This window comes from Pogona vitticeps, chromosome 5 (assembly GCF_051106095.1).
Source record: "Pogona vitticeps strain Pit_001003342236 chromosome 5, PviZW2.1, whole genome shotgun sequence".
NCBI classification, from domain to species: domain Eukaryota; kingdom Metazoa; phylum Chordata; class Lepidosauria; order Squamata; family Agamidae; genus Pogona; species Pogona vitticeps.
In genome coordinates, this window is record NC_135787.1 from 158,726,573 (window position 1) to 158,741,374 (window position 14,802).

The following is a 14,802-nucleotide window of genomic DNA, read 5'->3' on the forward strand; positions in this document are numbered from 1 at the left end:
TAAGAGAAAAAGAAAAGGGGAACAAGTTGAAAGGGGAGGAGACAGGCTGGTTAGAATGAATTTAGGATACTACTATTTGCAACTGTTTTCATCTCAGACTTCATTTTATTGTAAATCCGTTTTTATTATTCTTCAAATGGACACATTTACTGTGAATTACTAGTGAACCACATTGTTTACAGTTTGAGAACTTAGCCAAGTACTTATATTGCTATTGAATAGTTGGGCTAGTGTAAATACAATGGTGTAAACTGCGGTGATGAATCACTGCTAGTCGATGCATTGCTGCTTGAATCTTCTGTTGTACACCAAGTCACACAACTGGCATAAAACTTTGTATACAAGCAGGAGCTTATTGATCAAGGGCAATTCAATGCTGTCATTTACACTGCTGCAGTTGAGCTGCCAATAAGATTGTGGCCATTAGGTTTATACAAAACCTTGCCTCACTCATGTGGCATTATAAAGTAAGAGTGCTGCTAATCAAGGGAAAACTTCCATGTGTAGGGAAACTGAATCATATACTGTAACAGACACTACTTGTTCATCCGACAACATCACATTGGCAATAGGATATTATTTATTTTATTTGTTTAAAATATTTTATCCTGCCTCTATCTTTACAAGGGACCCAGGATGGCTTACATCTATAAAAGACAATATTTAAAGCTAAAAACAGTAATGAATTTATTGGAATTTACATTCGTGGAAGTTGGACTTCTACCAGATATCAAGAAAGTTAAAGTTTCCTATTTCCTATTCTATCTTTGTGAATGTTTGGTAATCTGATCAACATTTTTGTGATATAAAAATAACCATGGCATCAGGCTTTTGAGTACTACAGAGCTATTCATGAGGCAAAGATACTTCTAGCAAGAAGTTTTTAGGCAAGAACTTAGGCTCATGGCCGTGGTTCATGTCCTCAGACTACCAGAAAGGCAAAATGCAGTTTCTGTTTCTACATAAGAGATAATGGAGATATTAATTTAGGGGTTCCACATACCCTGGTTGTAAATCCAGCTTGGCGTCTTGCAGTATATACTTTCTTAATGTTGCATCAATGTTTGTGTTTCTATTTTGGGAGATGACTGTTGAGTTCTAGTACTCAACCAATGCTGAAACAGCTATCCAACCTTGTTCTCAAATGTAGATGAAAACAGTGTCTTTCCTCTAATCATATGCATGTCATTTATAAAGAACCACTGACTAAGAATCCTTCAAGTGAAACTTAGTATTTCAACTGAGCGGCTTAAAGCCAAACCATCCAACCAGGCCTTTGAAAAGTTCTTTTTCCACTTAAAGGAATACTGGAGGGAGGGTGTTTAAAAATTGAAGCCATCGTTCTGATCCTGTAAAACTTCAGTGAAGACTAAAGCAGTACCAAAAAGCAATGCCACAAATATGACATTCAGTGGTCTGAAGTACTGTTGCAAGCTATTTGTATTTTCCCCCTGGTATGCTATAAAGTATAGAGCAATTAATAAATTATAAATAACATCAAATATGCACTATTTGCTCTTCTTTCCTATATGCTTGCCAAAAGGGAAGAAATATATTCCAGCATGCACTTTATCCAAAGTACTTCCGCAATCAGATGTGACCACATTTTCCAACAATTTATGATAAAAGAACAAGAATAATTCTTATCAATCACTGAAGACCAAACGCCTCTGAAAAGAACATGAAAATATTTGACACTCCCAACACTGAGATCTTTTTCAACTGAGAACTGATTAGAAATCATTTTCACTTCCCCATGTATTTCTCTCCCCACCTCCCCCACCCATACTTACTCCTCTTTATTCTGGACAGTTTCACAATAAAATGAAGTAAAATGGCTTTTATTTATCTTTGAACAGGAATGCTGCAATACATCAGCTTTATCCAGTCATAAAAGTATATGTTGTAACTCAGTGGGTTGCAGCATTTGGATCAGGAGGAGTTCAATTCCACAATGCGGTTACTGGGAAAAGAACCAGTTTGTGCAGCCTTCGGCAAGCTGCATGGTCTCAGAAGACCACCACAAGAAGAGACTGATAAACTACTTCTTAGTATATATTTTTCTTGAAAAAATCCTGGCAGAATTAAGCTGATGCTATATAATAATTATTATCCTTCCCTGAAATTGGGACCATCATTCACATGAATTTTTGCATGGACATCTAAATAGAGTATCTTCATATATTTGAGCAGACACATTTTCCTCTGCTCTGAATTCCACTAGAACATCTAGGTGGAAAAGATACAAATAATTATTTGCATACCAGAATTAGACAGAATTATAATTAAGTGGTTTATAAACTGGCTGACGAAAAAAGAGAGAAGGGAACAAACCAAATTTAAAAACAGGGAAAGCACAGTAGATAAGAATGGGAAAATACAATGAAAGGGTTGTGCAGAATAATACTGATACTCAAAGGTAGAGATGGGCATTAACTGCTGAAGTAGTTCATTATTTTAGCCAAGCAGGTGTTTGGCATTTCGCACCCGGTCAGAGGCAGGGTCCTAGCCTCCCTGCCCCTCCTCCTCCTGGCACTGCCTCTGCCCTGAAGGACGCGGGGCTGTGAAGCTCTGAACACCTGCGGCTAATAAATGAACCAACATGAAGAGCCTATCTCTACTCAAAAGTAAATTTGTCATACCACTAAAGAACACAGACTGACGTGTACTTTGGGATCATATATAAGGAAATCTAGTACAGGCACTCCTCACTAAACGATCCAGTTCAGTTGTTATAACTAGGTCATTAAGCAAGGAGCAATAATAGTGTATAAGGGAGTAATAAATCATGTGTCATTGAGAAGGGGAATGGTGAAGGTGCAAGAATGGATTTAAGAGGGTCGTAAAGGGTTGTAAATCCAAGTGATCCTTAAACAGGTAGGTGAGGAGTGAATGTATCAGCTTGATGTAGGTCACATGAAAAAGATCACACCACTGTTCCGGAGTTCTGCTCATGTGGCTACTTAGATCAGCGTTCATAGAAAAAGAAAGCCATCAAATCCAAAGCCAAGTTGGCCCCCTCACTTTTGTCATTCCATCATCAGGCAAAAACCTTCTTTTTCAGGCAGGCATTTAAGCAATAGGTGGTGTGTTAGGAATGTTGTACTTATTGAATCTATAGTTTTATTAAATGTTTTAATGATGGTTTTTAACAACAGTGGGCAAAATTAAACTGTGTATATTTATGTAGGTGGAAGCCAATGAGGTCATTAGCTGGTGCTGGTAAGATGTAAGTGAAAGCTTCCTATCTCTAGAGAGCAAGGGGTTGGAGCCTAGGAAACTGAAAATGGGGAATAGGATGTTCAACTCATTTAAATTCTACTGAGACCACATCATCAGCTTCCACAAGTATAAATTTATACCAACAGGATTTTGGTCATTATGTGTTTGCTTTTTAGTACTGGTTGTTTTGATGTTTTTAATGGTTCTAATTGTATAGGTTTAACTGATTGTGAGCTGCCTTGAGTCCCTATAAGCATATAAAGAACATAAACAAATACACAAACATTGCACAGATCACACATATAAATGTATAAAACCCAGATTAGAGAATGCAGAAAAAAGAAAACAAGGATAATAAAATGCATCCCAGAATGGAACTTGTAAAATAAACAGCTTTAGAAAGCAATGGATTGAAGACTCCCATTACAAGAATGACTCTTGACTTCCCATTATCTACAACTACATTAAATCAATGTCAGAGGTTAAGATTTGCGCTTCAATCACTTCGGCATAATAAGATAAATGAATAATACATATAAGGAATGGTTAAGGAATCAAATGATCTGTGCCTTCAATAGTGAAGTGCAACCCTCAGTTTTCATCCTACTATAGATCAGATTATAGAGAATGATACAGCAGATATCTCAGTACATAATATTACATGTAAATGCAACAGCCATCAAGGAAGGACCACAAGACATTTATTCATTCACTTTAGGCGTGGTATAACCTACCTGTAATGAGACATATAAGTGTGGAACATTATTTGTAAAAATTACACTACCTTTTTTTAAACTTTCAGATTTAACAGTGGAAGATTGTTCATTCTCTCTTAATTTGGCAAGACACCAGAAAATATATTGATGTTATTAATAAATGAAAACCCACAATAACTTTGGTTAAACGGTCTTTTTAAAATAGTGCAATCCTATACATGTCTTCTCAGATGTAAGACCCACTGGATTCAATGGGACATCTCTAGTCAGATGTGCCTAAGTCACTTTTGCTCTCAGAAAATCATGGTAAATAAAACAAAGATTCAATGGATTATAAATCAATGAACAGTAACTATCTATAAAATATCCCATTCTTCCCCTATGCTGGTTTCCAAAATAGAAATATTCAGCCATGGTTTAAGAGAGTGAGATAAAAGGTTACCAAAACATCCTCAGCTCTCACAGAGCAATCCTACCGGGCTCCGTGCAGAGAGCCAAAGGCACATCAACCATCTCATCCAAAACTTTGCCAAGCTCATGACAGCAGGGTGCAGGCTAGGAAACAGATGTTTTCCTTTCCCGTAAAAATGAATTTTATGAGTTTTTCCCATTTAGTTTTAATGGAAATTAGTCTGTTTCAGCTCCAGAGGTGGCACAGCCCTGCCACTCTTTTGGAAGCAAGGCAGGCCCTCACAGCACACCTTCTTTCCCCATCTCAGAAAGAGTTCCAACAATTGGCTGAGGAGGTTTCTACAGTGCCTCAGAAATAGAGTAATACAGTAACTCTCACAGCCTAAGAGCATCTCTCTCACACACTCTCTGCTTTAGGAGGGAAACATACTTTGTGGCATCCTACCTACTACACCAAGGCAGAGCTAGAATTCATAAAAGTCACAGGGTCACTTCACGGGGCAGATTGCTTCACTTCTACTGCTTCATTCATGTAGAAGCATTACTGCTGAACAGATAACCAAGGCTGGAGTTGTTTATTTAATTTATTTACATACCACCTTCTGTCCACCATAAAATTCAGGCACTTCTAGGCAACTTCCCATCCTGGTATGCCTGCAAGATTGTTTTGCCGTGTGCTCCTGGGCTATACAAACTCAACCAAAATGGCAAAAAAAGAATTCATCATCTTCCAAAAATAGGCATTTCAACATGTTCTGTCAAACACCGTCATTAGCAGCAAGAGTGTATTTAACCATATATTTCTGGGAAGCCTGGTTAGTAAAAAGAAAAAGTGTATTTTAACACTTTAAAGATTAACAATTTTTATGTGATGAAAGCTTTCATGAGCTACAGTCTACTTGCATCTGTTGACATGGGCTGCAATTCTCAAAAGGTTATGTCTGTTAAAATTTGTTAGTCTTCAAGATATCACTAAACTCTTCATTATTTTTACATAATACTATACAAAGCTTCAGAAGATTCTGAATAACTGGTATAGAATACTGCACATTTGAATACTGTACATCCTTTCTCAGAGAAAATCAATTGTCCATTCTTCCGCTTCTTTTCTACATGCTTGTTACCTTAGTAACTTAGTAACTTAGACTGCAATCATATGCATGCCAACATTTTATTGTTTTTTTAAAGCAACTCTATGTTTCATCATACAGCCTGATGATTTCATAGCTGTACATACAAAAAACAATGCATATTTCAAAATGACAGAAGGGGCAAAAACACTTGTTGCCTTTGCATGTCTCCTCCGCACATGCACACTACTCTCAGAGGCAGTCAAGAAGGACTTTAAAAGGGCATTTCCAAGAAACACAAGCCTCCTCGGCTCGTCCGCCTATATTTCTCTCGAGCAACTGGCCACTGACTAGTAGCTGCTAGCATGGCAGTCTTTAAAGAGGATTACCTCGGAGACGGATCTATCAAGAGTCCAAGGACAAGCACTATCTAAGGTGGTTATTCTTTCGCTCAAAACCCCGAGACGGCGACCACTCCCTTCCCATCGCCATTTGGACGGGGGTGGTGTTGGGGGGGCGGCCAAGCTGAATCATAGTCCCAGGCACGCAAGCTGTCTCGCCCGGCGCGGCGCACAAGTTGCCAAGCTCGCCCCCCCCCCCCGCTCCCGTCCCCCCCACCCCCGGATTTGTCATCCCCGCAGCCAATCTGGCGGCGCCTTCAGCCCCGTCGGCAACAGATAGTGCGCACGGTGACATCACCGGCCCGAGCGGCCGCTCGCTCCGCCCCCTCGCCCCCCCCCCGGCAACGTGTCAGCCACACACACACTGCTTCCCAACCCACCCACCCCGTCGCCTTCAGCGCTCGCCCTCGGTTGCCAGGCGAGGATGCCCACGGCTCCCACGAATGGGGTCAAGGTCCGCTCGGCTTTGCCCCGGTGCGCTCTCCTGAGGGCGCGGGGAGCGAGAGGCAAAGCTGAGCCTCGCTGTCTCGCTGGCAAGCCCAGGCTGCCTCAGGAAGCACCACGGGGAGACCCCCAGCATAGGGAGCTGCTGGGATGGGAAGACCCACCCACGCACCCACCATTCCCCTCCCTGCCTTGCGACAAGGCAAGCATACCCTTGTATGCGGGCGCATACACACGTGTGTACATGCGCACACATACACGCAACTCAAAACCAAGGGCACGTCTTGCAGCAGCCCAACATTTAAAAACACGCCGCCCCATTTGCAAATTCCTTATCGAGAACCTTTCCAAATGCTCTCGTTCACTTCGCTATTGCCTCCCGACGGAGTGAAACAGGTGCGCTGTGAGGAGGCTTTTCGATCTCGCCCGCTGCCCTCAGCAAAGCGTCCTCCCCCAAAGTGGCAAAACCCTTCCCGAGTGAGAGGCGCTCAGCCGTCCTGACCTGGAAAGGTGCTTCAGGATCTGCTTTTTTATGATGCTCGCCATGGCCTGCGCATCCCAGCCCCGAGGCTGCCCTCTTCAAGGAAAGCAAAAGCAACCCGGCGGTTGACCCATCGCTCCTTCCTGCCCGGTGTCAGGCAGCGCCGCGGAACCACCACCGCCTCCGCTCACCCTCGCTCCGGCCCCGCCGCCATCTTGATTGCAGCACAGCCCGCCGGCAGGCTCGCGAAGAGCGGGGGCTGGGCGGGGACAAGGGCGGGGCCAGGCCCGCCGAGCCCTGCCCACCTAGGCGCGGTGTCCCTTCGGCGGTGGGCTGAGCGCTACAGCCGCTGCTCTGGGGCTGCGGTAGGGCGGGCGGGGTGGCGGCTTCTTCCCCCGGCGACTAAACGGACTTGAGAGGCCCGGCCACGCAAATGGGGCGACCCTTTGTAAATACGTGTCTGTTGTACTCTGAGTAGACCCGGGAGGTACCTCAGTATAGGATTGTTTCCTCACTCTAGCCTATTTGCAAAAAAAAAAAAAAAAAAGGGGGGGGAGGTAACCAGACAACCTCCCCTGAAGCCTTGTAGGCAACCTCAGCAAGCATCTCCTCACCAACAATGGAAGAAGGAGCATGGCTGATCGGCTTTGCATAGCATCATGTCAATGGCCACGGGGGTGATTTTAATGTTTTATCCAATTGGGAACAAAACAGTCCTTTAAAATAAGTTTTATCAGACAAGTGACCGCGTTAGTCCGTTTCAAGGGGGGAAATCGTGGCACATTTGGGACTAATAAATTGGTTTCCATGTGAACTTTCTGTGGTTTACAGTTTTCTTCGTCAGTTACATGTAAGGTAAAGAGAAGTTAGTGGTTTGTGCATACTCAAGAAACATACACATATTCTGAACAAGTATACGTTTGAAAATTAAAAGAAAACAATATATACAGAAACTCAAAGACAGCTTGGCAAGCCTCCAGGATGTATATCAAGGTGTGAGTTGAGGGTTAATAGCTTTGCAAAAAATAAAACACTGGAAATAACTTGTGACTGAGTATTACACTCTTTTCTTATGTGCATAAATGAATTTTTAAACTTATAAAAATGTTTTAGATTATTGTTTTATATTATTCTATTTTTAATTGTTTTCAATAATTTATTGTGCCTATAGGTTTACTTGTATTTTAATTAATCTGAGACTCTCTTTATGGAAGAAAGGAGGCATAGAAATGTTACCAATATTATACTATTTAACAAGAGAAAATGTTGGAAATAAATTGTGTCATTGCACTACATTGCCAGCTGCAATGTTTACAAGTACTGTACTACTATTGTTTAAATTTGGACTGAAGACAGAACAACAGCTCTCACCACTGTAAAAAAAAACCAGCATGTGTCAAATACATCTTGTTAACTTTTATTTTATAATAAATAAAGTGGAATTTGTTGGAACTTGCTTACAGATAAATATGTGCAATATCGGGTCATACACAAGCACCTTCAGCTAGCTTGGCAAGTTTTGGGGTCTGAGTCCCAAGTCCAAGTCTTTGGTACCATGTCCCAAGCCTCAAGCTTGAGTCCATATTAAAAACAAGGTTCCCCCCCCCAGAAAAAAGGAGGGGCTGGATAGGTTCTGAATTGAGTCACCAGTGTGACTTAAGTCTGACATGGCAAAGTCCTGTGACTTGAGTCCCTATCCCTGGCAAAAGCCTTGAAATGCAATTGTTTTTGTGTATTCAACTGTCAAAGTCACTTTCTGGGGAAAAAAGATTAAATTTTCCACTAGGTGGCAGTAAATGTTTTCCTATATTTTTACTCTATTGATATTAGTCTGTTCAGTTTGCTAAAAAGATAAGTATTTAAGGTTTATATTAATTTGCATGACTAGTAAGGATATAGAAATAAACTGTTTAGTCTCAAGTCTCTGATATGTTTTTATATATGCTACTACTTCCCCTTTATTCAGCACTGGTTGGGCCTCATCTAGAGTACTGTACTGTCCAGTTCTGGATACTACACTTTAAGAAGGATGCAAACAAACTGATGTAAATTCAGAGGAGAGCAACAAGGATGATCAGGGGACTGGATTAAGCCCTGTGATGAAAGACTGAAAGAACTTGGCATGTTTAGCCTTGGGAAGACAATAATGAGGGGAAATAACAGTTTTCAGATGCTTGAAAGGTAGTAATACAGAGGAAGGGCAAAAACTGTTCTTGATCATCCCAGAGTGCAGGACACATAATAAGGGACTCAAGCTACAAGAAGCCAGATTTAGGCCAATTATCAGGAAACATATCTTAACTGTTAGAGCAGTATGGCAATGGAACCAATTACCTTGGGAGGTAGTGAGCATTCCAAGAGAAAATTGGATAATCAGCTCTCAGATCTGCTTTGATTTGGATTCCTGCATTGAGCAGGAGGTTGGACCTGATTGCCTTATACGCCCCTTCCAACTCAATTATTATATGATTCTATGTTACTGCTAGAAATCAGACAAGATAATGTGCTTTGTGGGCACAGGAGAGAGATGTTTGACAGCAAATATTAAAAACATTTGCTTCATATTGCTGCTAAAGAAGCCACTTTTGTCAACAATAGTATAAGATTGGCAGATGAAAACTAGTATTACAATAGATAGCCTCAGTTTGGACAAATCTCTAAAAGCAGCCCATTTAATCAGGAGTTAGAATAAGAAAAAAAAAGGAAGATGAAGGAATACATGCTTTTTACTCGCTAGCAACACAGGGGTAAGAGATACTGTATTTCATAGCTTTATACTATATTTTTATGTTTTAATAATTATATATTAAATGTATATTTTTTTAAGAAATAGAATCTCTTTTTGCAACATAACTGTGGCTAAGACAGTTACCAGAAAATTTTTACTGCCTTAAATGTATGCTTTTTTTCTAAAATACAAGCTTGCTTAATAAAAGACAATATATTAGTATGCTTGATGTGTACCTTTTAAATACTATTAAATAGGAAATAAAGTTCTATAAAGAATATTCAGAATTACTTTCAAAGGTGCAATAGATTATCTGGGTTCTTTACAACTTAATCCCTGAAAAGGGGGATGCCAGGCATGGCTTATCTGCACAGGCTTTTCCAAACCTTTGGGTTCCATTCTACTCCAGTTTAGGGCCTGAAGAAGATGTTAACTGTCAGACCTTGACTTGACAAAATGATGTGCCTGCAATGATATACAATCTATATTTGCCATTGCTTAATGGCAGGTTGCACTTCACCTGTTAAGACATTATAATCAACTCTTCAACGATGGCCAGGATCCAAAGAACTACATTATGCCTGCCCAAGGAGGTGGGTATTTTCAACAGAATTGTTCTTGCTCTTCTGTCTTTTAACAGCAGATCTCTCTGCCATATCAAAATTCCATTTTGAAAAGACCTGCTTTGAAAAAAACTTATGATGTAACACAGAGCGCTTGTGTTAGGGAAATATAAAGCAGAAGAAACAGCTGTTCAGCTCTTTGGATCCCAGCCAGTATCTTTAATAAGGTTATCTCTGGCTGGCACTACTTTTTAAAAGCTTTTAATATAGAAAGCTTATTTTATTTTACTTAATGAGGACCATAGCAAATCATAACACTGTGACTGAAAATCTTAAAAATCTAAAATGAGAAATAAACTGTTTCACTGACCTTCAAGAATTACAACACATTTATCCAATTTATGAAAAGATTAGTGATGTTGTTAAGATATAAACACTGAGCACACCGACAGGATGGGTTTAACCCCAGATTCCCTTGTGTTCCATTTCCATTTTTAGATTATGGGAAGACATCCAATAGTTTATACCAACTTTTTTAAAAAGCTAAAACCCAAATACCACTATTAAATATTCTATCTGACTGCATGCAATATTTCTATAATTGCTATGTAATTGCTCTTAAATGGGGCTTCAGTACACAAACATCTAAATCAGCTCCCCCTTTCTCCCAGCTCTTGTGGGTTGGCCCTCACTTTAGTCACTGTAGCATTCACCGTTATTATGAAGTAGTCGTGCATATTCATGTTGCAGCCTAATGTCACTAAGATGCAGAGCTGAGAGATATGTAATAAAGAGGCAGAGTCAGAGTGAGTCAGAGTCAGAGAGTAAGAGAGAGTGGAGAGATAGAGTGCGGTATTTGGGAAATCTGAGGTGTGATTAGAGTGAAGAGTAAATAAGAACTGTATAACAAATAGAAGGTTGAGATTGATGATCATTAAAGCTGTAGAAGTTACCTCTGATTAATAATCAAACATCTGTAATCAATAAACAAGTTTTATTTAAAAAACAGTGAGGTTTGGACTTGCATCTTCATCCTCCCAGAAGTAATGTTGATTTAGTGATCAACTGGTGGCAGTGGGTAAAAAGGAGTATTGGTTTGCCTTCATGTGCTCAGGCAGGGACCACGAGGGCAAACATCACAGTCACTAAAATTAGTTTTAAAGAATATGAGAGATTTCTAACACAGTACTTGTTAAAAGCACTTCTCCACTCCTGAGTTCCCTCTGAAATAGTATGACAAGTGTTGTGTCATTGTAGAAGGTAGCCTATTCTGTCACCAGTAGTCCTGGAAGACATCTGTATTCCTTAAGGATAGTTAGAGAGAGAGAGAGAGAGGTGCAGCTTTAGATTAAGGAATTCAAATACAGTAATGTGACGAATGCCCACATCACTCCTGTCACTCAGAGCTGGAGCTCATTTGCATGAGCCTATGAGGGGATTGGAGGGGCGGGATCATTCAGTCAGTGAGTTAGAGAAAAAGAGTGCAAGGTGTGAAGGAGAGAGGTTGAAGAGTAAAGAGAGATAGAGAAATAGAGAGAACTGATATTAATAAAGACAACCTGGTTAAAGTGAATAAATAAAGCAAATGGTGATTGAGTGTGTGACAAAATATACAAGGTTTCAATGATTTTGATTCTATACAATGATTAAAGAACACCTGTGATTCATATTCAGCCTAATATCTTTTAATAAACAAGTTCTGTTGGCAGCAAGTGTCTGATTAAAGTCTTTTACAGTGTGGATAGGGGAAATCCACTGGTGGCAGCGAAGGACAGAGAGAACGTTGCCAGAGTGAACCCTTGGTTTGGGGGAAACAAGCTGAGTGGGCACTGAGTTAACGTCACAAGTAGTATACATATACTTTAGTTCTCTGCCCCAAATTTTCTTTCTATTTCATTGGGATATTCTTTCAGAAGAGACAGAAGATAATTTGTGTTGTTCTCTGTTGAAAAATTGGGGCAGAAGTCCTATTTTCTTTTCAAAACTTCATTTAACAACTTCAGCAGTGTTGTTGATATGACCTTCTGGGCTGACCTGCATGGTAGTTTCTGTACACCAGGGGTCATCAACCCCCAGCCCACAGCCTGGCGCTGGTCCATGGGCTTCTTTTAACTGGGCCGTGGACACGGATCTCGCCCCCCCATGCATGCATGGGGGCATGTCACACTCACAGGGTGGGCATGTCGCGCTTGTATGCATGCGCATGAGCACAACACAGTCAGCCACAAAGCGTGACACACCCACCCACTCTCAAAATCTGCCTGGCTTCTATTTTGAGCCCAACCTGGAATGGGAGCAGCAGCAGCGGCACCTACTTGGCGAGTGCGGGGCTTCCTCCCTGCCTCGTAGGGGCTGGGTCCAACCTGCACCCCCCAAAGTACCCACACATCCAGAAAGGGAGCTCTCTCCCTGCCCAGCAGTCTTCTCCCTCAGGGGTTTGGCGCCACTGAGGCTTCTGCTTTTAGGTCTCTCTCTCCCCCTTGTTCTTCATGGATCACCTGAGATTGCTGCTGCTGTTGCCTCATCCTCTCTGCAGCTGAGGTGAAGGAGGGGCCCCGCTCGCAACCTGACCGCACGCTTCTTCCTTCTGCCAGGCACTCCTCCACTCCCTGCCCAGACATGCCGTGGGAGGGGGTGATGCCTTCTCACGTGCACTCCCCACCCTGTCTCCTTTCGCAGCTCGCGTCCACCCATCCCTCTGTCTCGACGCTCTGTCACTTGTTCCCTCCCTGTCTCTTCCTTTCCTTTTCTTTTCCTGCTGCTGCTTGTTTGCCTCCACCACTGGGACCAAAGAGACGCGGCCAACAAGGAACAAACAAAAAGGAAAGGAATCTTGGTATCTAGTAAAACAGAACAAAGCCTATTTTATATTTGTTTCTTCCATGTAGGCAGAACACAACATATTTCAAAATATACAGTGGTGCCTCGCACAACGGGCGCCTCGTAGAGCGATGAATTCGCTGTACGAGGCCATTTTTGCGATCGCAAATGCGATCACAAAACGATGCCCGTATAGGTGGTAATTCACAGAGCGAAGGTCCGTAAGCTGCTCGCTTACCGACCTTCACTTTGCGACCCGCCGATCAGCTGCGCGCAACCATTTCGGGGCTTCCGGCAGCGTTTTCGCGCGCTCCCCTTGCTTACCAAGGGCGCGAAAACGCTGCGCCCGGCCCCTTTCGGCTGTTCCGGCGGCCATTTTGGACCCGCCGGACAGCTGATGGCAGCCATTTTGGCGCCCTCGTTGTGCGAGGGGAGGGTGCTAAAATGGCTGCCGGCCCCTGGGAAACATCGCACTACGGTGAGTATTCTATGGCATTGGAACGCATTAAACGCTGTTTAATGCGTTCCAATGCCTTTTTGTGTTCCGTAGTGCAATGTTTCCCACAGCGAAGGTTAATCCGGAATGGATTAACCTCGCTGTGCGGGTCACCACTGTATTGTTATTCTCACCCAGTAGTTGAACATATGTAGCACCAAAGACTGAAAGGGAGCAGTTTTGCTTCAGTGTGAGTAGAATTCTGTCTTCAGGCCCTGATGTAGTTTAGTTGTATGTAGGACCCACCATGTACCACAAAGAGTTCTACCATCCAGTACTCCACTATTCCTTTTCATTCCCCAGTATATGACTTCTGAATCACCCATCTCCTTCTGCCTAACCAAATGCAGACTGAACGAGGAAAAAAGGAAATTCAATTTTTAAGCAAGGAACATCTTACTCCAACACGTCCAATTGAAGAGACAGTGGTCTTCTCATCCCTTTGAGAGGCTGGATGTCACTGTGGCCATTCTGACCATGCATGGAACAACTCTAAACAATGATATTTTGTTGTATCCAGACCAATAATTGATTATTCTTCCTGCACTGCTTCTTCCATTCATTTTACCTTTTACCTTTCAGCGGTAACAATCTGTCAACAGATCGCTACAAATACCAACTCCATCTGCAGCTCTTGGAAACTTTTGTTTAAAATTTATAAGGGTCCACCCCTTGGATCTTTATCCTTCAGGATCAAGAGAAAGAGGAGAGCTTTTTTTTCTTATGTCCAAATGGGAATGCCATTAGTTTGATGTTTTCTTGCTAAATCAGCAATGCTGATCATGTGAACCCTGTCTTGGTAATTCACTTCTTGTGTGATAAGAGGCAGAATCAGTAGGAAATCAGTACAGTGTCAGGCCTGTGATTATTCTTGTGGATATTCTACATTTGGAGGGGTGGGAGATGGAACTTTGCTAGTGGCAGTCAAGATTGCTTTTGAGATGAACTGTGGAGCGGTTGAAAAAGAATGCAAAAGAGAAAATGTAGAGGAAACATGTAAACTGTCTGGAAAGAATTTGAGAATTTTTGTAGTTAAAATATTCTGCTGTGGTCCCTTGTTGACTATTGACACTTTGGAATATACAGTAATACTATGAATTTCCAAAACACTGTAGATTTATTCACATTTTAACGTTCATGAAATTAACATTCAATATTTTCCTCCACCACTGTTATTTAATCTCTGCCCACCCACTCCCAAAATAAAGAGATGGACACAGGTGTTGGAGTTAATTAGGTCCACACTTTATTGCTTTTAACCTCCAATTACCTCCAATTACTCTCATCCTGCAGAGGGGCCTGGATGTCATGTGGATCCCTGAGGCAGGCTCTACGGGTATCTCTTACCCCCTCTCCAATCCTAAGTGTGTGAGTCTCAAGCCCTGGTCAGAGCTGTCCCCTGAACAGCTTGTACCCAGCTGGCCACAGACTGGGAAGAAAAACCTCCCTA

The 14,802-nt window shown here is 41.9% G+C and overlaps 1 protein-coding gene across 5 annotated transcripts in view; it reads right to left on the reverse strand.

Annotated features, from left to right (window-relative positions):
- Positions 1-6,954, reverse strand: part of BLTP3B (bridge-like lipid transfer protein family member 3B) — a 55,658-nt gene extending 48,704 nt beyond the window's left edge. For 4 of the 5 annotated variants that reach the window (XR_013536663.1, XM_078376069.1, XM_078376068.1 and 1 more), the window contains exon 1: positions 6,767-6,954. Coding sequence is in view for 3 of the 5 variants with exons in the window: in XM_078376069.1 (XP_078232195.1) it covers positions 6,767-6,810 (44 nt within the window). In the remaining 2 variants the exon portion in view is untranslated. Of the gene's footprint in view, positions 1-5,808; positions 5,994-6,766 lie in introns of those variants that run through there. The other variant, XM_020803309.3, reaches the window with a different exon arrangement.
- Positions 6,955-14,802: the final 7,848 nt, after the last annotated feature.